Source organism: Pseudophryne corroboree, chromosome 2 (genome assembly GCF_028390025.1).
Source record: "Pseudophryne corroboree isolate aPseCor3 chromosome 2, aPseCor3.hap2, whole genome shotgun sequence".
Taxonomy (NCBI): Eukaryota; Metazoa; Chordata; class Amphibia; order Anura; family Myobatrachidae; genus Pseudophryne; species Pseudophryne corroboree.
Window position 1 is genome coordinate 126,859,469 of NC_086445.1, and position 25,438 is coordinate 126,884,906.

Consider the following 25,438-nt stretch of genomic DNA (forward strand, 5'->3'; position numbering starts at 1 on the left):
TTAGGTGTAGGTAGCGGTAATTGTATTTGTGGGGGGGTGGGGGGTGAATGCAACCCCCCCCTCCACCAACTTCCACATGCAGACACTGATGGGCCAGACACCCCTCACCCTGACTGCTGCATAAGTGAGCAGCATACACTTGCCACCCTAACCCCATAGCACCAAAGCCACCTGGGTCACAATCCTAGCAACACCTCCCACATCCACCCGTGGTAGGGCGACTTACCAGGGGTGGGTAGACAGCAGTACCCACAGTATCCCTCCGGTCATCTGTACAAAGCCACAACGTAGCACACCCACCTTCCCCACCTTGGCGGCACAGACAGGCGCAAGCAAGAACGCTGCAACCCCCCCCACCATATGTTGGCCTGCAGGTGCGCGGCGGACTCACAGTGTCGGCAACAGGGGCGCCACACTGATGGTTCCTGGGCTCCCCACTACAAACTGTCATACAGGCGACTCCGTCCGACACTGTATCGGGAGCCCCCTTCAGCGCAACGGCGGGACCCAGTGCACTTCCACAGCACCGTCAGCCGCACGTGTGTGGTTGCGGGTGACAGGCCTGTTGGCAGTCCTGGCCCCAGCGGTAGTTGTAAAAAGAAATGGCTCCCCTCGCAGCAGTATCCATCTGCACCCCCAGGCAACAACTAAACAGGCACACAATAATAGATGGGCACCCCCCCCCCCACAATATCAGCCATCCTCCTCCCCCAATATCAGGCATCCCCCCCATAATATAAGCCACCCCCCTTCCCCCAAAATATCAGCCATTCCCTTCTCTTCTCCCCCCTCCCCCCAATTTCAGCCATCCTGCCAAGGTGGTGAGGGGGGGGGGGGGCGCTGCTGCTGGCTCGTAAGCCAGAGATCTTATTGTGTGGCTGAGTAGTTGGTGGCTAGGTGGGGGTGCGGGTGGATGGTGGTGGGAGGGGAGGGGGTTGGTTGAAATTTGCGCTGGGGGATCCGGGAGTGGGGAGAGCCCTGTCGTCCGCACCCAGACAGTTGCGGGTGACGGCCGTGTGGAAGTGCAGAGGGAGCGGGCGTTGTAGTGAGGGAGGCTGGCGGTAGACTCTCGGCCAGCTGCTTGACATAGTTTGTGCTGCGGTAGTGGGGAGGGGGGGAGCGGTCTGTGCGGGCGGTGCGTGGACGGCGTTTTGCCGTGAGTGTGTGTCCGGGGGCCGGCTTCAATCTGACGGATGATAGGAAGGGTTAGCGGCGTCCTTGGTTGCGGCTGTATGTTCGCCCGTGGTGGGGAAGGTGTGTGCAGATGAGGGGAGGGGTGGTGTGGGGTGCGCCTGGCTGGGTGCCCATGCTAATCTGACGGATGGTAGGTAGGGTTAGCGGCAGCCTCGGTTGCGGCTGTATGTCCCGCCGTGGTGGGGAAGGTGTGTGTAGATGAGAGGAGGGGTTGTGTGGGGTGCGCCTGCCTGGGTGACCATGCTTACCTGGCAGTGTGGGCCGTCTGTGCACTGGGAATGGTGGGTGCAATCTCTGGCTGGTGCTCCCTTCTGCTAGTGGTGTGCTGACACTGGGACAGACCAGGAGCTGCTAAGTCCGCCCAGTTCTGTGACTCCACCCAGCGTTAGAAATGCAGCCACAGAGTCACAGGGCTAATATATAGGAGATACACCTTATACACACAGCCTGAAGGTCATTTTAGCCAATATTTTTTTATAACTTTGTGCATTAAACAAAGTGTGTGGTCATTCCCACAATTCATTTATGTTTCATATACCCCTTATACACACAGCCTGAAGGTAATTTAATACAATATTTTGAAGTACTTTGTGTATTAAACAAAGTTTGTGTACATTGAGCCATCAAAAAACAAGGGCCCTCATTCCGAGTTGTTCGCTCGCAAGGCGATTTTAGCAGAGTTACACACGCTAAGCCTCCGCCTACTGGGAGTGAATCTTAGCTTCTTAAAATTGCGAACGATGTATTCGCAATATTGCGATTACAAACTACTTAGCAGTTTCAGAGTAGCTTCAGACTTACTCGGCATCTGCGATCAGTTCAGTGCTTGTCGTTCCTGGTTTGACGTCACAAACACACCCAGCGTTCGCCCAGACACCCCCCCGTTTCTCCAGCCACTCCCGCGTTTTTTCCGGAAACGGTAGCGTTTTTATCCACACGCCCATAAAACGCTGTGTTTCCGCCCAGTAACACCCATTTCCTGTCAATCACATTACGATCGCCGGAGCGAAGAAAAAGCCGTGAGTAAAAAAACTATCTTCATAGCAAAAATACTTGGCGCAGTCGCAGTGCGAACATTGCGCATGCGTACTAAGCAGAAAAACGCTGCGATGCGAAGAAAATTACCGAGCGAACGACTCGGAATGACCCCCAAGGTTTCACTATCTCACTCAAAAAAGTCCGTATTTCGGAATATTCCGTATTTCGGAATATTTGGATATGGGATACTCAACCTGTATATTACATGCAATCAAGTCACATGTACAGAAGTCCAATAATATAGTATGAATAATTCTTTCATTACATCGCAAAGACCTTCTGCTGGTGATACTCAACCTGTCTCAATATAGGAGAAAAATACTAAAAAGTGTTATATGGTTATAGAGAAGGGGATGTATTGATTCCACTCATATTGGTAGGTTTCAAAAAAGATCTTTAATGAAACCGTATTGGAGGTCCTACAGAAAGTCTTTTTGAACCCAATCAAATGTGAGCGAATCTTCTATGAGTTTATTGAATTCACTAGAAAATTTCAAGTGTTTCTTTGTTGATTTGAGGACAAGAACTGTCCATAATACTAGAAGACATTATTATAAATCATCTATTGTAAAGCACTGATTGTAGGCTACATTGTTTACTATTGTGTATATACACTTTCGTCATTACATTGTGTACAAACAGGTTAGTGTGACTTTTGTATTTACTACAAAAGTTATCAAGTGACATTCCTATTATATATTTACTATTTGCCTATGCTATGGCTATGATGTATCTACACTAAATAAGGGAAAAAATAAGATTTTACTCACCGGTAATTCTATTTCTCGTAGTCCGTAGTGGATGCTGGGGACTCCGTAAGGACCATGGGGAATAGACGGGCTCCGCAGGAGACTGGGCACTCTAAGAAAGATTTTGTACTACTGGTGTGCACTGGCTCCCCCCTCTATGCCCCTCCTCCAGACCTCAGTTAAGGAAACTGTGCTCGGAAAAGCTGGCATTATAAGGAAAGGATTTTGGAATCCAGGGTAAGACTCATACCAGCCACACCAATCACACCGTATAACTTGTGATAAACTTACCCAGTCAACAGTATGAACAACAACAGAGCATCAACAATGGATGCCCACATAACATAACCCTTTATTAAGCAATAACTATGTACACGTATTGCAGAAAATCCGCACTTGGGACGGGCGCCCAGCATCCACTACGGACTACGAGAAATAGATTTACCGGTGAGTAAAATCTTACTTTCTCTAACGTCCTAGTGGATGCTGGGGACTCCGTAAGGACCATGGGGATTATACCAAAGCTCCCAAACGGGCGGGAGAGTGCGGATGACTCTGCAGCACCGAATGGGCAAACACAAGGTCCTCCTCAGCCAGGGTATCAAACTTGTAGAACTTAGCAAATGTGTTTGTACCCGACCAAGTAGCTGCTCGGCAAAGCTGTAATGCCGAGACCCCTCGGGCAGCCGCCCAAGAAGAGCCCACCTTCCTAGCGGAATGGGCTTTCACTGATTTTGGATGCGGCAATCCAGCCGCAGAATGAGCCTGCTGAATCGTGCTACAGATCCAGCGAGCAATGGCTTGCTTTGAGCAGGAGCACCCAGCTTGTTGGATGCATACAGGATAAACAGCGAGTCAATCTTCCTGACTCCAGCCGTCCTGGCTACATAGATCTTCAAAGCCCTGACTACATCAAGCAACTTGGAATCCTCCAAGTCACGAGTAGCCGCAGGCACCACAATAGGTTGGTTCAAATGAAAAGATGACACCACCTTCGGCAGAAATTGCGGACGAGTCCGTAATTCTGCCCTGTCCATATGGAAAACCAGATAGGGGCTTTTACATGACAAAGCCGCCAATTCTGACACACGCCTAGCCGAAGCTAAGGCCAATAGCATGACCACCTTCCACGTGAGATACTTTAGCTCCACGGTCTTAAGTGGCTCAAACCAGTGGGATTTCAGGAAAACCAACACCACGTTGAGATCCCAAGGTGCCACTGGTGGCACAAAAGGGGGCTGAATATGCAGCACTCCCTTAACAAACGTCTGAACTTCAGGAAGAGAAGCCAGTTCCTTTTGAAATAAAATGGATAGGGCCGAAATCTGGACCTTTATGGACCCCAACTTCAGGCCCATAGTCACTCCAGACTGTAGAAAGTGCAGGAACCGACCCAGCTGGAATTCCTCTGTAGGGGCCTTCCTGGCCTCACACCAGGCAACACATTTTCGCCATATACGGTAATAGTGTCTTGCTGTCACGTCCTTCCTAGCCTTTATCAGCGTAGGAATAACTTCCTCCGGAATGCCTTTTTCCGCTAGGATCCTGCGTTCAACCGCCATGCCGTCAAACGCAGCCGCGGTAAGTCTTGGAACAGACAGGGCCCCTGTTGCAACAGGTCCTATCTGAGAGGCAGAGGCCACGGGTCCTCTGTGAGCATTTCTTGCAGTTCCGGGTACCAAGTCCTTCTTGGCCAATCCGGAACAATGAGTATTGTTCTCACTCCTCTTCTTCTTACGATTCTCAGCACCTTGGGTATGAGAGGAAGAGGAGGAAACACATAGACCGACTGGAACACCCACGGTGTTACCAGTGCGTCCACAGCTATCGCCTGAGGGTCTCTTGACCTGGCGCAATACCTTTGTAGCTTTTTGTTGAGACGGGACGCCATCATGTCTACCTGTGGCAGTTCCCATCGATTTGTAATCTGTGTGAAGACTTCGTGATGAAGTCCCCATTCTCCCGGGTGGAGGTCGTGCCTGCTGAGGAAGTCTGCTTCCCAGTTGTCCACTCCCGGAATGAACACTGCTGACAGTGCTTGCACGTGATTCTCCGCCCAACGAAGAATCCTGGTGGCTTCCGCCATCGCCACTCTGCTTCTTGTGCCGCCCTGGCGGTTTACATGAGCCACTGCGGTGATGTTGTCTGACTGAATCAGCATCGGTTGGTTGCGAAGCAGAGGCTCCGCTTGACTCAGGGCCCTTAGTTCCAGGATATTTATGTGCAGACAAGCCTCCTGACTTGACCACAACCCTTGGAAGTTTCTTCCCTGAGTGACTGCCCCCCACCCTCGGAGGCTCGCATCCGTGGTCACCAGGACCCAGTCCTGTATGCCAAACCTGCGGCCCTCGAGAAGGTGAGCACTCTGTAGCCACCACAGAAGAGACACCCTGGCCCTCGGGGACAGGGTGATCAGCCGATGCATCTGAAGATGCGATCCGGACCACTTGTCCAACAGATCCCATTGAAAGATCCTCGCATGGAACCTGCCGAAGGGAATGGCTTCGTATGATGCCACCATCTTTCCCAGGACTCGCGTGCAGCGATGCACCGACACCTGTTTCGGTCTTAAGAGGTCTCTGACTAGAGTCACGAGCTCTTGAGCCTTCTCCGCTGGGAGAAATACCTTCTTCTGGTCCGTGTCCAAAATCATGCCCAGAAAAGGCAGACGCGTTGTAGGAATCAGCTGCGACTTTGGGATATTCAGAATCCAGCCGTGCTGTTGCAACACTTCCTGAGAGTGTGCTATGCTGATTAGCAACTGCTCTCTGGACCTCGCCTTTATGAGGAGATCGTCCAAGTATGGGATAATTGTGACTCCTTGCTTTCGAAGGAGCACCATCATTTCTGCCATTACCTTGGTAAATATTCTCGGTGCCGTGGAGAGCCCAAACGGCAACGTCTGGAATTGGTAATGACAGTCCTGTACCACAAATCTGAGGTACTCCTGATGAGGTGGATAAATGGAGACATGCAAGTAAGCATCCTTGATGTCCAGAAACACCATAAAATCCCCCTCTTCTAGGCTTGCAATGACCGCTCTGAGCGATTCCATTTTGAACTTGAATCTTTTCAGATAAATGTTCAGGGACTTTAAATTCAATATGGGTCTGACCGAACCGTCCGGTTTCGGTACCACAAACATTGTGGAATAGTATCCTCTTCCTTGTTGAAGGAGGGGAACCTTTACACCACCTGCTGGAGATATAACTTGTGAATTGCCGCTAACACTACTTCCCGTTCCATTGGGGAAGCTGGCAGGGCCGATTTGAGGATTCGGTGAGGGGGCATCACTTCGAATTCCAGCTTGTATCCCTGAGACACAATCTGTATAGCCCAGGGATCAACCTGTGAGCGAACCCACTGGTGGCTGAAATTTCGGAGACGCGCCCCCACCGCTCCTGGCTCCTGTGGAGCCCCAGCGTCATGCGGTGGATTTAGTGGAAGCCGGGGAGGACTTCTGTTCCTGGGAACTAGCTGTATGGTGCAGCTTCTTTCCTCTACCCCTGCCTCTGGCAAGAAAGGACGCACCTCTGACCTTCTTGCTTCTTTGTGATCGAAAGGACTGCATTTGGTAATACGGTGCTTTCTTAGGCTGTGAGGGAATATATGGCAAAAAGTTTGACTTCCCAGCCGTAGCTGTGGAAACTAGGTCCGAGAGACCGTCCCCAAACAATTCCTCACCCTTGTAAGGTAACACCTCCATGTGCTTTTTGGAGTCGGCCTCACCTGTCCATTGCCGAGTCCACAGGACCCTTCTGGCAGAAATTGACATTGTATTTATTCTAGAGCCCAGTAGGCAAATGTCCCTCTGGGCATCCCTCATATATAGGACAGCGTCTTTTATATGCCCCAGGGTCAGTAAAATGGTATCCTTGTCTAAGGTATCCATTTCCTCAGACAGATTATCTGTCCATGCTGCTACAGCACTACACATCCAGGCCGACGCAATTGCCGGCCTCAGTAGAGTACCTGAATGTGTATAAACAGACTTCAGGATACTTTCCTGCTTCCTATCTGCAGGATCCTTTAGGGCGGCCGTATCCTGTGACGGCAGGGCCACCTTCTTAGATAAGCGTGTCAGAGCTTTATCTACCCTAGGGGAGGATTCCCAGCGCATCCTGTCCGTTGGCGGGAAAGGGTACGCCATAAGTAACCTTTTGGAAATCAGCACTTTCTTATCGGGGGAATCCCACGCTTTTTCACATAATTCATTTAACTCATGTGAAGGGGGAAAAGTTACTTCTTGCTTTTTCTCCCCATACATATAAACCCTCTTGTCAGGGACAGGGTTTACCTCTGATATGTGCAAAACATCCTTCATTGCTATAATCATGTAGCGGATGGCTTTAGCCATTTAAGGCTGCAATTTTGCATCATCGTCATCGACACTGGAGTCAGAATCCGTGTCGATATCTGTGTCAACAATTTTGGATAGTGGGCGCTTCTGAGACCCCGACGGCCTCTGCGCTGTAGGATCAGGCATGGGCTGAGACCCCGACTGTCTCAAGGCATCAGCTTTATCCAACCTTTTATGTAAGGAGTTTACATTATTATTTAACACCTTCCACATATCCATCCAATCAGGTGTCGGCGCCGTCGGCGGAGACACGTCATTCATCTGCACTTGCTCTGCCTCCACATAGCCCTCTTCGTCAAACATGTCGACACACGCGTACCGACACACCACACACACAGGGGATGCTCTATATTAGGATAGGACCCCCACAAGGCCTTTTGGAGAGACAGAGAGAGAGTATGCCAGCACACACCCCAGCGCTATATGACCCAGGAATCACACAGTAACTTAGTGTTTACCCAGTAGCTGCTGTATATATATAATTAATGCGCTAAATTTATGTGCCTCCCCTCTCTTTTTACCCTTTCTACCGTGAGTCTGCAGGGGAGAGCCTGGGGAGCTTCCTCTCAGTGGAGCTGTGGAGAGAAAATGGCGCTGGTGAGTGCTGAGGAAGAAGGCCCCGCCCCCTCAGCGGCGGGCTTCTGTCCCGCGATTTTGTGTAAAATTAATGGCGGGGGCTCATGCATATAACAGTGTCCAACTGTATATATGCTGCTTTTGCCAGGAGGTACTTAATTGCTGCCCAGGGCGCCCCCCCCTGCGCCCTGCACCCTACAGTGACCAGAGTGTGTGGGTTAGTGTGGGTGCAATGACGTACAGCTGCAGTGCTGTGCGCTACCTCATATGAAGACAGGAGTCTTCTGCCGCCGATTCTGACATCTTCTTGCTTCAACCCGCCGGCTTCTGTCTTCTGGCTCTGCGAGGGGGACGGCGGCGCGGCTACGGGAACGGACGACAAGGTCAGGTTCCTGTGTTCGATCCCTCTGGAGCTAATGGTGTCCAGTAGCCTAAGAAGCGCAACCTAGCCGCAGTTAGTACGTTTGCTTCTCTCCCCTCAGTCCCTCGTAGCAGAGAGTCTGTTGCCAGCAGAAGCTCTCTGAAAATAAAAAACCTAACTAAAATACTTTCTTATTAGCAAGCTCAGGAGAGCTCACTAAAATGCACCCAGCTCTGTCCGGGCACAGATTCTAACTGAAGTCTGGAGGAGGGGCATAGAGGGAGGAGCCAGTGCACACTAGTAGTACTAAATCTTTCTTAGAGTGCCCAGTCTCCTGCGGAGCCCGTCTATTCCCCATGGTCCTTACGGAGTCCCCAGCATCCACTAGGACGTTAGAGAAATGTAAACCAATTAGTCACTTAAAAAATGTTTGTTTGTTTTTCTGAGGAAGCTACTGATATTGCTAGAAAGCAGAGAAACGCGGGAAGGAGGATCAATTCTGGTGTAACTCTATTGTCTACTGCTAAGATCCAATCTCCCCAACAGATACCACAAGCTACACAAAACTAAGGTTTTGCCACTGTGTACCCTTGTAGGCTGCATTACGTTCAGGTGCAAATACTTTCAGCTCTACATGAGCACAAAATATCTCCATATTGTTGGCAGTGGGATCTGACCTTGACCCACAGTGTTTTTCACCTTTGATAATTATTATTACTATTATATTTTCTTTATATGGCTATACATATAAGGTGTCTGAAGTAACATACAGGGATTAAACAAGATAGATTTTCATCAATACATGATATTAACACAACTATACATTCAAACATAGGTAGAGGTGACAGGTAGGGAACAGCAAATCACTATGTCTACAAGAGCAGAAGATGCGGTAGGGGAGAAAGAGTACGATGTAAGTCAGAATTCAATGCATCTGTACCCAAAAAGTAAGCAGACAGACAGGATGGATAGAAAGAAACTTGCGGGTGGGGGATGGGAAAAAGGATAATAATGCTAGGAGGAGAGGAGGAAAGGGAGCCCTATTTGTAAGTCTACAGTCTGAGTGTAGTCAGGAGGCAGTACTGAGATAGAGAATAGGTTATTAATAATAATAACATTTTTATTTATATAGCGCAATTTATCCAATAGGACTCAAGGCGCTTAACAGATACAAAGCAATATATAGTACAGAAACAATGAAGTAGAGAACAGCTTTTCATAACATACAGAAGCATAAAGATAATAAAGGGACATTATGGAAATGCTTTAGTAAACAGGAAAGTCTTGAGTATATTTTTGAAGGATTACTCTAGAGTTGAGGCATCTCGCACTGTGCGGGGAAGTGAGTTCCATAGAGTCGGAGCCGCATGACTAAAAGCTCAACCCCCAGATGAATTACGGGAGATTCTAGGTACTGCTAAAAGTCCTTCATCTACAGATCGCAGTAATCGAGTGGGGCAGTATGAAATCAGAAGCTACTTCAGGTACCCCGGGGCCCTGGTCATGTAGTGCTTTGAAACTCAGTAAACCAATCTTGAAGATGATTCGCCATCTTACAGGCAGCCAGTGAAGGGAGCAGAAGATGGGTGTTATGTGGCTAGAACGGGGCTGGTTGGTTAACAGCCTGGCAGAGGGATAACATAATGAGTTAGGAGGAAGAGCGATAGGCTTTTATGCCTTTTAAGAGCGATAGATCTTAATGGCTCATTGCAATGTGTAGATACTGGCAGAGACTGGTAAGACAAGGAAGCAAGTTCCAGAGCAGGGGGTTGGGTGATTGTGAGAAATGTTGGATGCAGGAGTGAGAGATAGTGACCAGAGTGGAGATGAGGAGGCAGACAGTGGAGGAGCGGAGAGGCAGAGAGGGAATGAGGACAGAGAAGGGGGTTGGGCAGTTGTAAGACAGGAGTGAGAGGACGTGATCAGAGTGGAGGTAAGGAGGCGGTCACTGGGGGAGAGTAGAGGGCAACAGAGAGTGAGGACTGAGAGGAGGTTGCAGATGTAGGAAGGAGAGGAGCGACTGAAGGCTTTATATGTGAGAATAAGGAGTTAGAACTGTATTTTTTAGTGGATGTGGAGCCAATGAAGCAGTTGATAGATCAGTGAGGCCAACACAGGTGGTCATTCCGAGTTGTTCGCTCGCTGCCGATTTTCGCAGTGCAGCGATCAAGTGAAAAAACGGCAAAAATGCGCATGTGCATGGTACGCAGCGTGCATGCGCTAAGTACTTTCACACAAAACTTTGTAGATTTACACAAGCTCAAGCGACGTTTTTTCATCGCTCGAGTGATCGTAGTGTGATTGACAGGAAGTGGGTGTTTCTGGGCGGAAACTGGCCGTTTTCAGGGAGTGTGCTAAAAAACGCAGGCGTGTCAGGTAAAAACGCAGGAGTGACTGGAGAAACAGGGGAGTGGCTGGCCGAACGCAGGGCGTGTTTGTGATGTCAAACCAGGAACTAAACGGACTGAGGTGATCGCAGTCTAGGAGTAGGTCTGGAGCTACTCAGAAACTGCAGGGAATTATTTAGTAGCAGTTCTGCTAATCTTTCATTCGCACTTCTGCTAAGCTAAGATACACTCCCAGAGGGCGGCGGCCAGCGTTTGCAATGCTGCTAAAAGCAGCTAGCGAGCGAACAACTCGGAATGAGGGCCACAGAGCAGTGGGGGAGGTGGTAAATGAAGCAGACATTAGCATTAAGGATGGAATGAATTGGGAGAGAACGGTGAGATAAAGGTCAGATAGGGGAGGTCACAGAGTCCTGTATGGGGGGCATACAATGAATTTGCTTTTGGACATATTGAGTTTGAGAAAGCACAGAAACATCCAAGAAAAGATTGCAGAAAGACAAAATAAATATGGCCGTTGGAGGAATAAAGACCTAATGAGATCTTCAAGCAAGCAGGTGTAATAGAAAAATATAAGTGGGCCTAGGAGGACAACAACAGGTAGAGGGAGAGAAGAGGTGGAACCAAAGGAAGAGACAGAGAAGGGGCAGTTAGAGAGAGAGTAAAGACTCACAGAGAAGGAGTAGAGGAATTGGAGGAGAAGAGTATCAAAGACCAGCAGAAGGCCAAGGAAGATGGTTATCCAGTGTCCTAACTTACAGACGTTTCTATAAACACTCATGCCAGCTTCCTACATAGACATATCAGTCTGATTTAAACTGTGTGTTGATATACTTACCCATAGGTAATGCCACCAATGCTGCATTTCTTGAAGTGCATTATATTGCAAGTTAAAGTTCCAGTTTTGTCTGAGAACAAGTATTTTACCTAAGGAGTAAGCAGAAATCTGTATCAATTTTTTTGTTTGTTAATATAGTTCAATATTTTAAATACAGATACATGATCCTTGGGAGACTGATACCCAGTGGCAATGTCACGCACACATACATAATCAGCACACACTTTTTCTTACAGTTACTGTGAGGAGCGCTGCTACACACAGTAATAAAGAGATGAGTGCTGGAAGCAGTGTACGAGAAAATATTCAAAATGTAAAATGTTTACTGAAAAACATTTTGCAGATGAATCCACCTTCCATCCTACCACTGTCAGAACAGCTGTTGTCCCACGTCTGAGACCCCATACAACTCCAGCACCAATAATTTCAGCAAGGTTGGAGAGAAATAATGAATACGCTACTCAGTGCAATGTGTCAATAAAGTTAACTGACAGCTGACTGAGATACAACACGGCTTTGCCTATTATATAGGATCAAATTGTATTCCGGAGTGTACAGTAGCTTTGTGTGAAAATAGAATACATTTGTAGTAACGCTATAAATGCTAAATATTCAGCATTTAAGCACTGGGGGGAAAAAAAAAGAAAAGAAAAATCACTGTAATGAAGCCTTTCTGCCAATTGAGGGCAGCACTGTCATGAGCCAGTCTGACTGAACATAAAACAGAACCCAGGACACATAGAAATGAAAAAAAAACTTATTGCCCCAATACAGGAATACTGTATTTGTAGCTACTAAGCAATAAGTAACACCAGTATACAGAGCACACTGCTAAACACAAAAAATGAAAACACCCATTTTTGCCAACAAAACAGGCTTTTTTGTCTCTTTTTTTCCAAAAAATGTTTTTATTGCGTAAAGCACCACAAATATACATTATACAGTGTGCACAAATATAATACATATGCCTAGCAATAGGCAAGCATCTAATTTTCCTATTAAAACAAATACAGTGGATATGTTACAACACAACACAATAAAATAGTAATGCAGGGCCGTAACTAAGGGGGGTGGGGGGGGTGGGGGGGGGGGGTGGCGCTAAGGGGGCGCCAAGAAGTTACAGAGGAACAGGGGTTTTTTTTTTTACCGGCAGTGCTGCAGCAGACAGCACCCTTGGCAATGTCTCTGACCCACCTGTCTGCCCACAGCTGGCTCCAATGCTGTGCGGATGAGCTCCAGTACCTGGGATCTCTTCTATGCCGGCTGCTGTCTTAAACTCTCTTCTTTGCCACACAGTGCTGCGACTAGTGTGCAGTGCACTATACAAGCTATAGAAGGGCACTGTGCTCTCAGTTAGCAGTATAAAGCTCCGCTTTGCCTCCCAGATGGAGGGATTTGGTGTAGCTTATAGGGGGATGTAATGTAGTGATGTAGTGTACCTATTTTGGGCATGTAGTGTAGTAATGTATTGCAGTATATAGGGGCATGTAGTGCACTGACGTGGTGTAGCATATAAGGGGATGTAGTGTAGTGATGTAGTGTAGCATATATGGTATGTAGTGCAGTGCATAGGGGCATGTAGTGTAGTGATGTAGTTCAGCGTGTAGGGGATGTAGTATAGTGATGTAGTGCAGTGGATAGGGGAATGTAGTGCAGTGACAAAGTGTTATGATATAGTGCAATGTATGGGGACACACAGTGGAGCATGTAGTTGAACACGCTGGCAGGGCATGTGACGCATACTGTAGGGCATTTGAGACACATAGGGGAATATTGGGGGTAATTCCAAGTTGATCGCAGCAGGAATTTTGTTAGTAGTTGGGCAAAACCATGTGCACTGCAGGGGAGGCAGATTTAACATGTGCAGAGAGAGTTAGATTTGGGTGTGGTGTGTTCAATCTGCAATCTAATTTGCAGTGTAAAAATAAAGCAGCCAGTATTTACCCTGCACAGAAACAAAATAACCCACCCAAATCTAACTCTCTCTGCACATGTTATATTTGTCCCCCCTGCAGTGCACATGGTTTTGCCCAACTTCTAACAAAATTCCTGCTGCGATCAACTTGGAATTACCCCCCTTGTCCAATAGTATCACCTTTTTCAAATTTCCTGGTAATATGATATTTTAGTCTGACAGAGTTTGTTTTACTGTTGTTGTTTTTTGTTTGGGGGGCGCAAACTATTGCCTTGCCCCGGGTGACGAAAATCCTAGTTTTGGCCCTGAGTAATGTCAGTCCATCCATAATCAAAGTAAATAGAGTGTAGTTTGCCATAAGTGAAGAATCTCAGAGAAATCTCTTGAGACATTAACAGTATTGCTGTCGATACAAATGTCATAAACTAATGCATGAAAAGAGGAGAAGAGGGGGTGGGGGGGGGGGATGAAGGGAGACACACAGGGCAACAGGACCCAAACTCCAGAGTCACCTCTTTGTTAAAAAGGGGACTAAAATCAAGTCACTATCAAACATTGAAGGAAAGATGGGGGTCATTCCGAGTTGATCATAGCTGTGCTAAATTTAGCACAGCTACGATCATCCTCCCTGACAAGCGGGGGGACGCCCTGCACAGGGCTAGTCCGCCCCGCATGTCTGGCCGCCCCCCCCCCCCCCCCTTCCTTCCCTGCACAAGTATAAAAGCATCGCACAGCGGTGAAGCTTTTGTACTTGAAGAGTAGCTCCCAGCCAGCGCAGCTCCTGAGGCTAGATGTATGAGGACACATCTGTAGTTTCTTTTTTGGTCATGGGAACAAACACAGCACTGGGGACACTCAAGTCTTATTATAATATAATATAATATGTATATATAATATGTCTCTGTAATTGCAGAGACTCGGAAATTATAAAAGACATTTTCTTTATAATTAGATACAAATTGAAAAATTACAATTTAATATGGCACTGAAAAAAGGAAAACAGTCCATAAATTAGTTCTGGGGTAATACACTGAAATATTTTGTATCCGTATGGAAAGTTCCAAACGAGTAACACTATTTCTCCCGATAATTACAATGCAGCAATAGTATGAGTGTTGATAAAAGGGCTAGTCGGTGTTGCGGGAAGACATTACACCTTCCGTACTGCCCATTATAAGAAGCTAGGGTGTGCAGTCCAGGCCCCCTCTCTAATGACTGAGATAACGTCCTTACATATGAAAAGGAGGCATTCTGATTATCTGATTGCCTACTCTATATATATATATATATATATATATATATATATAAATAAGCCAATGTATGTAAATAAGGGTTTTGTCATATTACCTTTTATAGTTAATGCTTATCTCACTCATGTTTGTGTACTAATTTTCAATATAAAATAATTGAATTCCTATCAGAGAAGCCGTGCTGAGGCCTAGTGGTTTAACCGTATCTTTGCAAATATATACGCATATTCTATTATTATGCAGTGTTCAAGTCTTATTGCGGATACCTTTTGGTATACTGGGGGAAAACGTTTTACTTTTTCTTGTATTTGGGCTACACCAGAGTAGAGAGCTGTCACGAGGAGACATCTCAGTCTGTATGCACAGAGTAGATGTGCTATATTGTAGTGCATATACGCAGTGCATTCAAGCAAGTTCTGCACTTTCCAGTTGGAAGAACATACAAAATGGGCTCCATGATGTTCTTCGCACAGTACATTTGCACTTCCGTAAATACATTTTAGGCCAAAATTTAACAAAGCTTTGAGAGAGATAAAGTACCAACCAATCAGTAACTATCACCAACCACTAACTATCACATTGCAAACACAGCCTGTACCACAGCAGTTAGAAGCTAATTGCTTGGTGCTTGATATCTCCCCAAGCTTTACATCTCCACCTTAATAAGTATGCAATAACACAGATGAAGATGCTGAACAGCCGAAAATGTAAGTCATTTTCGTGTCTGTCTTTCATTGGTTTGGATGCTTTGACTGGTCCCCTAGACTCATGCTCATCACTCACTGGTCTTCTCCATATCTAGTCTGCCCTTGAGAACCTTTAGGACCATGTCTCCTACAAGTATCATTAATGTGGCTGCTAGCAGGTACAGTATGGTGGACTTTCAGAGTCTGTACATCTTGTAGTAGAGCTGTCACAGCACAGAGGTCCTGCCAGACTGCACTATATAGAAGCCTTCATACCTCCGCACTGTTGATGATACCACACAAGCAAATTTGACCACTTTAATAATTATAGTTACACATTTGTAGTTGTGAAACACAGTACAGGTTGGGTCACCCATATGCAAAATGCCTGGGACCAGAAGTAATTTGGATTTCTGAGTTTTCCATATTTTGGAATATTTGCATACCATAATGAGGTATCTTGGGGATGTGTCACGAACCGGTCTCTCACCTCTGCGGGTTCTGGGGTTCGTCCGTTGCCAGTGCGGTTGCTCGCGGTGCTGTGCGCCCGTGTGGGGACGCGGCGTGATCAGTGGCACAGGTAATGCAGAGTCTGGGAACTGGGAGTGCGGGGACCAAATGGCCTAAGGCACTGCGGTGTGTCTGCTGTATAGGAGGCGGCCATGTTGGAGACCAAATAGGTAATACAGAGCACTTGTGAAAACACCTGTGGGCAGGTGTAAGCCAATCCCGTGCTTGTGCTGCCTTTAAGTAGGCTGGGATTATGTTACTCTGGGCCTGTGCTTTGTTGTATCAACGCTGTGCTCTAGCTCTGAGCTCTCTCCGTGCATTCCTGTGTGATTCCCGTGGTCCAGATATCGCCTCCGTTCCCAGAGGTCCGTCTGCAGCCTTCACTGCTAAAGATCCACCGGCTCTCCGCTGTGCTGTCAGTTAATTGCACACCAACTGGAGACAGTTGGATTCCCAGAGTCTTGCATGAGGTTACCTTGTCTGCCTGCCTTCAACCATACAAAGTTTGGAGGATTCCACTACCCTCACCTGTTCGTTTGTTCTACTCTGCATTTAACCCGTTCATCACCTTGTCATCTGCTACAGTTTTCACAGTGATCTCCGGAACTCGCAAGTAACCCAATTCAGTACTTTTATTTTCTATGTTGCCATAACAAGGATAATTCTTCACAGTCTCTCAGTTAACTCTCAAAACTTCATTGCAAATCCTTACAGTTATTTCTTCATGTCTGCATTACCCAGTTAAACACATTCTACAGTTTAGCATCAAAGCTTGTTTATATTTGGACAATTCAACATTCATTCAAGTCTGTTTTAAACGCAGTTCCATGAACATTTCTTTTATTTTTTCTTTAAGATTTATCCTGCATATTATTTTTACCATTCATGCAATACGTCAGTACAATATGATGATTAACAACTTGTCATTTAACATTTACTGAATTGTTATTTTCAATAAATATATGAAACGGAACTTTCTTCGTCCTCCCTGCTTTCTTCATACCCCAGCACCTACACCTGTGGTTGGTCCAGGGTTAACGGATTCACAAAAACACCCGGACCTGACAGTAAGCACTGGCCACATGGATCCGTCAAGTGACCAATTCGCAGGAGGCGGTGCTACGTCAGATATCCTTTCCCGTCTGGAAAACCAGGAGTCTATACAGACACAAATAGTGCAGTTTATGCAAACTATGGCAGACCGTTTAGAGACTCTTCATATGGCTATTAAAACGTCTCAAGTCCAGATTCCAACTCCGGTTGTCCCAGTTACCACTACAGCTTCTCCTGTGACGCTGCCTACGTCCCGCTTGCAGTTACCCTCTCCGAGTAAGTTTGACGGAACTCCAAAACTTTGCAGAGGATTCCTGAATCAATGCGAGATCCAGTTCGAACTGATGTCCGCCAGTTTCCCATCAGCTCGTTCTAAGGTTGCATATATTATTGCCCTCCTCTCCGGTCAGGCTCTGGAGTGGGCATCACCATTATGGGAAAGAGGTGATCCTATCCTCTCTAATTACAAGGAGTTCGCATCATCCTTCCGGAGAATCTTTGACGAACCAGGCAGGACCACCTCAGCATCTTTAGAGATTCTCCGTCTACGTCAAGGTTTACGTCCTGTCAGTCAATATATTATTCAGTTTCGCACGTTGTCTTCTGAGTTAAACAGGAATGAGGAGGCCCTGATCGCCGCGTTTTGGAATGGACTTTCAGAGAGAATCAAGGATGATTTAACTATCCGGGATGTGCCAACTAAACTGGATGAATTGATTTCTCTCTGTAACAAACTTGACCTACGCTACAGGGAGCGATGTTTAGAGAAATCCAGGGCAGAGCGATCCAGTCCACGTTATCATCCTAGGCCTCGACAAGATTCTTCATCACAGTCTCCGGTAACGACAGAAGAACCTATGCAGATTGGGCGCTCTCGCCTCACAGAGGAGGAACGACTTCGTCGTCGACAGGGTAACCTCTGCATGTACTGTGGGTCCTCCGAACATTTAGTTAAATTCTGCAAACTCCGACCAGGAAACTCTCGCTCCTAGCTTATTCAAGAGAGGTTAAGCTAGGAGTTACTTTAGAATCACGTTCTGGGAAAGAGCCAACCTTGTCTATTCAATTAGAAGTTCCAAGTTCTACAGTGAAAGTTTCAGCTCTCCTAGATTCCGGGGCAGCCGAGAACTTAATCTCCTCAGCCTTTGTCTTACGGTTTAAAGTTCAAACCATGCCTCTGGAAGCAGCAGTTGCTGTTACAGCAGTGGATGGAAGTCGAATTCCAGATGGTATAATTACTCATCGAACCGTATGTCTCAAGATGAAAGTTGGTGTGCTCCATTACGAATACATCTCCTTCTACGTGATTCCCAAAGCCTCTCAAGATATGATACTTGGTTTACCTTGGCTGCAGAAACATAATCCTCAACTTAATTGGCAAACCATGGAAGTCCTTTCGTGGGGTAAATCTTGTACCAAGGACTGTTTAGCCTCAATTGTACCTCTCCGGTCAATTAGCCTTCCCGACCTACCTCCGGTGTATCAATCCTTTGCGGATGTTTTCAGTAAACAAGCAGCAGACTCTCTACCTCCTCATCGCGAATGGGACTGCCCAATCGTCCTGGTTCCGGGCAAAACCCCTCCTAGGGGACGAATTTATCCGCTATCCATCCCAGAGACGCAAGCTATGTCTGATTATATACAGGAAAATCTAACCAAAGGATTTATCAGACCATCTTCTTCACCTGCAGGAGCCGGATTCTTTTTCGTTAAGAAGAAGGACGGTGGGTTACGACCATGCATAGATTACCGTGGACTCAATGAGATCACTGTGAAAAACAAGTACCCATTACCCTTAATTCCAGAATTATTTGATTGGGTAAAGGGAGCTACTGTGTTTACAAAATTGGATCTCCGAGGGGCCTACAATTTAATCTGCATCCGGGCAGGGGACGAGTGGAAGACTGCTTTTAATACCCGGGATGGGCATTACGAATACCTTGTAATGCCTTTTGGTCTTTGTAATGCACCTGCAGTTTTTCAAAGCTATGTGAATGAACTTTTTCGTGATCTTCTCTACAAGTGTCTAGTAGTGTACCTGGATGATATCCTAATATTCTCTAAGGATCTAAAGTCTCACCGTCACCAAGTTAAAGAGGTACTGACACGTCTGAGGAAAAATCAACTTTATTGTAAGTTAGAGAAGTGCACTTTTGAAGTATCTTCCATACCGTTCCTTGGTTACATCATTTCTGGATCAGAGCTATGTATGGATCCCGGTAAGGTACAAGCTATCCGAGATTGGTCCACTCCTACAACTCTCAAGGGGATTCAGCGATTTCTTGGCTTTGCTAATTTCTATAGGAGATTCATTAAGAATTATTCTACGTTAGCTGCTCCCATTACAGCCCTAACTCGCAAGGGAGCAAATCCTACGAACTGGTCTTCTGAAGCAATCAAAGCCTTCTCTGATTTAAAGCAAGCCTTTGTGTCAGCCCCCATTCTTCGACAGCCTGATTTGAATCGTCCCTTTCTACTAGAGGTGGATGCATCTACAGAAGCAGTTGGAGCTGTGTTGTCACAAGTCTTTGAAGATAAAAAGGTCCATCCCTGCGGATATTTCTCCCATAAGTTCCTCCCGGCCGAACGTAATTATGCAATCGGTGAGCAAGAATTACTTGCCATCAAGTTGGCATTTGAGGAGTGGAGATACCTTCTAGAAGGAGCACAACATCGCATTACAGTTTATACTGATCATAAGAATCTTCTATATCTGCAGTCAGCTCAGTGCTTGAATCCACGACAAGCTAGATGGGCGCTTTTCTTCACACGATTCAATTTCAAGCTCACCTATCGTCCAGGGTCTCAGAACAAAAAGGCAGATGCCCTTTCTCGGTCCTTTGCTTCTTCTGAATTAAATGATGCTACCACGAATCAAGCCATTGTGAATCCTATGTCCTTTTTAATGACTCGAACCTCTCCAGTTCCTCCGCCTGGCAAGACCTTTGTCGCCACAAAGCTTCGAAAACAGCTGCTTCCCTGGGCTCACTCCTCTTCCTTCATGGGTCATCCTGGGGTTCTAAAGACTCTCAAATTTATTCAACAGTCTTATTTGTGGCCACGTCTCAAAGCCGATGTCCAAGAGTTTATAGCAGCATGTCCTAAATGTGCCCAACATAAGAGTCCAAGAAGTTCTCCACCAGGTTTATTACATCCATTATCCATACCCAAACAACCATGGACTCATATCTCAATGGATTTCGTGACCGATCTACCTCCATCAAAAGGGCGAAATACCATTTGGGTGATAGTGGATCGATTTTCGAAAATGGCACATTTCATTCCATTAACTGGATTACCATCAGCCCCTTTACTAGCCAGATTGTTCATCTCTGAAATCTTCAAGTTGCATGGCCTTCCTCGAGAGATCATCTCTGATCGGGGAACACAGTTTGTGGCCAAGTTCTGGAGGTCGCTTTGTTCATCTTTAAATGTCAAGTTGAATTTTTCTTCTGCATATCATCCTCAGACAGATGGACAAACTGAGAGAGTAAACCAAGACCTTGAAACATTTCTCCGGCTATATATATCGTCCTCACAGGATGACTGGGTCGACTACCTTCCATTGGCAGAATTTGCTCATAATAATCTCTTCCATTCGTCTTCAGAATCTACGCCCTTTTATATTAACTTCGGCTTTCATCCTCGTGTGCCAGAGTTCCATCCATTGCCAGCCCTAGAGGTTCCAGCAGCAGATCAAGAGCTTCAACGTCTATCTAGAATCTGGAGTTGTGTGCGTAAGTCGTTGGTCAAAACTTCCGCTCGTTATAAATCTTTTGCAGATAGAAAACATAAAGCTGTACCGAATTACAAGGTGGGAGACCAAGTTTGGATTTCTACGCGCAATCTCAGGTTCAAAGTTCCTTCTAAGAAATTTGCTCCCAAGTTTATTGGTCCATTTCCCATTGTAAAGGTACTCAATCCTGTGTCATACAAAGTCAAGTTGCCACCGTCTTTGAGAATTCCTAACGCCTTTCATACATCTTTATTGAAACCTTTGATTCTCAATAAATTCCGTACTACCCAGTCCAAATCTCCTAAAGTTCACTCTTTGCAAGATGAGGAATTTGAAGTTAAAGAGATTGTGGACTCACGCTCCCGATATGGACGTTTACAGTTTTTGGTCGACTGGAAGGGTTACGGTCCGGAGGAGAGATCCTAGGTTTTTTCTGAAGATGTTCATGCTCCAAGACTGGTACAGAAATACTTCTCCAAAAATCCTGATAAGGTTCAAAGGTGTTCGGAGACCACCCTTAGAAGAGGGGGTACTGTCACGAACCGGTCTCTCACCTCTGCGGGTTCTGGGGTTCGTCCGTTGCCAGTGCGGTTGCTCGCGGTGCTGTGCGCCCGTGTGGGGACGCGGCGTGATCAGTGGCACAGGTAATGCAGAGTCTGGGACCTGGGAGTGCGGGGACCAAATGGCCTAAGGCACTGCGGTGTGTCTGCTGTATAGGAGGCGGCCATGTTGGAGACCAAATAGGTAATACAGAGCACTTGTGAAAACACCTGTGGGCAGGTGTAAGCCAATCCCGTGCTTGTGCTGCCTTTAAGTAGGCTGGGATTATGTTACTCTGGGCCAGTGCTTTGTTGTATCAACGCTGTGCTCTAGCTCTGAGCTCTCTCCGTGCATTCCTGTGTGATTCCCGTGGTCCAGATATCGCCTCCGTTCCCAGAGGTCCGTCTGCAGCCTTCACTGCTAAAGATCCACCGGCTCTCCGCTGTGCTGTCAGTTAATTGCACACCAACTCGAGACAGTTGGATTCCCAGAGTCTTGCATGAGGTTACCTTGTCTGCCTGCCTTCAACCATACAAAGTTTGGAGGATTCCACTACCCTCACCTGTTCGTTTGTTCTACTCTGCATTTAACCCGTTCATCACCTTGTCATCTGCTACAGTTTTCACAGTGATCTCCGGAACTCGCAAGTAACCCAATTCAGTACTTTTATTTTCTATGTTGCCATAACAAGGATAATTCTTCACAGTCTCTCAGTTAACTCTCAAAACTTCATTGCAAATCCTTACAGTTATTTCTTCATGTCTGCATTACCCAGTTAAACACATTCTACAGTTTAGCATCAAAGCTTGTTTATATTTGGACAATTCAACATTCATTCAAGTCTGTTTTAAACGCAGTTCCATGAACATTTCTTTTATTTTTTCTTTAAGATTTATCCTGCATATTATTTTTACCATTCATGCAATACGTCAGTACAATATGATGATTAACAACTTGTCATTTAACATTTACTGAATTGTTATTTTCAATAAATATATGAAACGGAACTTTCTTCGTCCTCCCTGCTTTCTTCATACCCCAGCACCTACACCTGTGGTTGGTCCAGGGTTAACGGATTCACAAAAACACCCGGACCTGACAGGATGGAACCCAAGTTTAAATACAGAACGCATTTATGTTTCACTAGTTAAAAGGCCATCAAAATGATGGACACAAGGGCTGAATCATAGGGGGGCGGTCGCGCTACTCACGCAGGAGCTACCAGGTTTCTGGAAGTCCTGCTGCTGGGAGCCAGCTGATGCTGCACTAAATACACCTGTACTGGCACGTGTAAGCTCCCCAGTCTCCACACAGTTCCCAGACAGTCTAGGGGTAGAGGACACCAGTAGCCACCAGAAAATGGCCAGATGGGTCTGGGCATGGCCTGGGCGGGGTGTGGAGGGGCGAGCACTGGACCACGTCCCTCCGCCGGCACGCATTATATATAAATCATCTGCTTCCCCAGTACATTATGTGTCCCTGGTGCCTCCACTCTGAGCAATGGCAGAATATGGTGGGAGTGCAGAACATGGAAGAGGATGGGGATGCAGTGTATATAGGGGCAGTTTATGGTGGGGGGTGCAGATTACATAGTGTGTGTGTGTGTGTGTGTGTGTGTGTGTGTGTGTGTGTGTGTGTGTGTGTGTGTGTGTGCCAGTGTCCCGAACTGAGCTCTCTGGTGGCCCCCACAGAGGTGACTGTATTTAAGAAAATCGCCATCTCTCTCTCTACATTGTCCCTATCTGCCTCTACCACTCCACTCTCTCCCCAGTCCTATCTACCTTAACCCCTCAACCCTCTCTCTCTTCAGTCCCTATCTACCCCAACCCTCTTGCTCTCTCGCTTTCTCTCCCAGTCCCTATCTGTACCTACCCCCACTCCCTTTCTCCCCAGCCCCCTCTCTCTGTATGCAACAAGTGTGAAACAGTCAGATCAGTATTACATACCTCCCAACATAGTTTAGGTCTAAATCGAGACCTTGTCACTCCTTCTGCGTGTCAGCAACCAAAAAGGGGTGTGGCCTCGGGTAACGGGGAATGCCGTGATCTGGAGCCGTGCCCCAGTTTTCGTCACTATGGGGGCATGCCCAGCGCTCTGGGAGCTGCTGGCCATGCCCTCAGCCTCTCAGCCCCCAATAGACGCTGTGCACATGCAGCAGCCACTCCATGAGTGGCAGGTAGCCTCCCAACTCCCCACCCCCCCCCACACACACACACTGCAGCCCGCAGGTGGGACAGTCCCAAAAAACAGGACGGTCACACGAAAATCAATCAGTTGGGAGGGAATACATAGCTGTAACCGGTGACCAGGATCCCAGCCACCAGTGTGCCGGCAGTGGGGCGAGCGCCAGAAAGCCCCTTCGGGGCTCGCCACAGTATCTATTCTCCCTCTATGGGTGTTGTGGACACCCATAGAGGGAGGAAAGCCTGTGGCACCGAGATTCCGGCATCGGCATTTCATCACCTGTCACGATTCCGGCGTCGGCATTGTGACCGCCGGGATTCCGGCAGGCGGCATGGTAATTGCCTCCCACTGGGAGGTATATTATTAATATTAGCAGCAGCAGGGTAGGAGGCTGTACAATCTCCCTGCAGTATCACTTTCAGCTGTGAGCCATTTGGTCCATGTGGCAGCCTCTACTGGCCGCCAGCACACATAACAGAGGTGAGAAGCAGCCTTAGCCTTTTAATGTATAAGATATACACCTTATACACAGCCTGAATTTTATTTTATACAGTATTTGTAATCTTATAATTTTTGGGGTCATTCCGAGTTGATCGCTCGCTAGCAGTTTTTAGCAGCCGTGCAAATGCATTGTCGCCGCCCACCGGGGAGTGTATTTTCGCTTTCCAGAAGTGCGAACGCTTGTGCAGCAGAGCGCCTGCAAAATCTTTTTGTGCAAAACAAGACCAGCCCTGTAGTTACTCTTCATGTGCGTTGATTCTAATGACGGAGGGATGGCTTTTGACGTCACACACCCGCCCAGCGAACGCCCAGCCGCGCCTGCGTTTTTCTAAGCACTCCCTGAAAACGGTCAGTGGACACCCAGAAACGCCCCCTTCATGTCAATCTTCCTGCATTCGTCCGTGCGACAGGAATGTTCGTTAGAGTCTGTGCAAACCCACAATGCTCATTGTACCTGTACGACGCGCCTGTGCATTGCGGTGCATACGCATGTGCAGAAATACCGATCTTAAGCTTGATCGCTGCGCTGCGAACAACGGCAGCTAGCGATCAACTCGGAATGATCCCCTTTGTGCATAGAAGAAAGTTTGTGTACACTGAACGATTAGAAAGCAAAGGTGGCAATATCCTAGTCATGCCCAACAAATACATATTTCGGAATATTCCATATTTTGGATATGGGAGATTAGCTGTTCTACTCGTTCTTCTCACAGGAGTTTCTGATTTTCACGGTTGTAAATATAAATGAGTGTTAAAAATTTGGTAAATCTATAGCGATGTAAATTTAAGACGTCTTAATGTAAGTAAATATTGATCCATGGTTCTTGGCGTTGCCCGAGGAGCACCTGTAGCAGATACGGTTAAAAGTGACAGGACCAATTTTGTAGTTTATTAAATTATACACCTTGGAGGTGCAATCCAAATTTTTATCCGATTGTACGTTTGGGCGTTATCATTCAAGCAACGCAAGCCACACATCGGTAATGACGCCATGATGTCAACCCCCTTTTCATCCTCTTTGGGGAGGTTTATTAAAATTTGAATAACGCAGATTTTCCTATTTCCCACCTGCAGAATACCTGTGTTAAATTTCAGCTTCCTAACATATCAGAAAGTAAGAGAATTAGTGATGAGTGAGTGAGTGAGTGAGTGAGTGAGTGAGTGAGTGAGAGAGAGATACGATAAAAAGTAACAGGACCATTTTTGTAGTTTATTAAATTTTACACACTGGAGGTGTAATCCAAATTTTGATCCGATTGTCGGTTTGGGCGTTCTCGTTCACGCAATGCAAGCCATGTATCGGTAATGAGTGAGTGAGTGAGTGAGTGAGTGAGTGAGTGAGTGAGATATATATATATAGAGAGAGAGATAGATAGAAAGAAAGAAAGATAGATAGATAGATAGATAGATAGATAGATAGATAGATAGATAGATAGATAGATAGATAGACAGACAGATAGATAGATAAGAAAGTCTATGGGGCAAATTGTTCAAATCTGGGGAAGAGATAAAGTGAAGAACCAAACTACTTCTGTCATTTTACAGGCTGTGCTAGATAAATGACAGGTAGTGGCTGGTTGGTTGGTATGAGCAACTTCTCCA

At 46.6% G+C, this 25,438-nt stretch overlaps 1 protein-coding gene across 1 annotated transcript in view; it reads right to left on the reverse strand.

The window, feature by feature from the left end:
* Window positions 1-25,438, reverse strand: part of ATP8A2 (ATPase phospholipid transporting 8A2) — a 1,320,460-nt gene that overhangs the window by 847,533 nt on the left and 447,489 nt on the right. Inside the window, exon 14 of the mRNA XM_063951698.1 lies at window positions 11,462-11,550. Within this exon, the coding sequence (XP_063807768.1) occupies window positions 11,462-11,550 (89 nt within the window). The remainder of the gene's footprint in view (window positions 1-11,461; window positions 11,551-25,438) is intronic.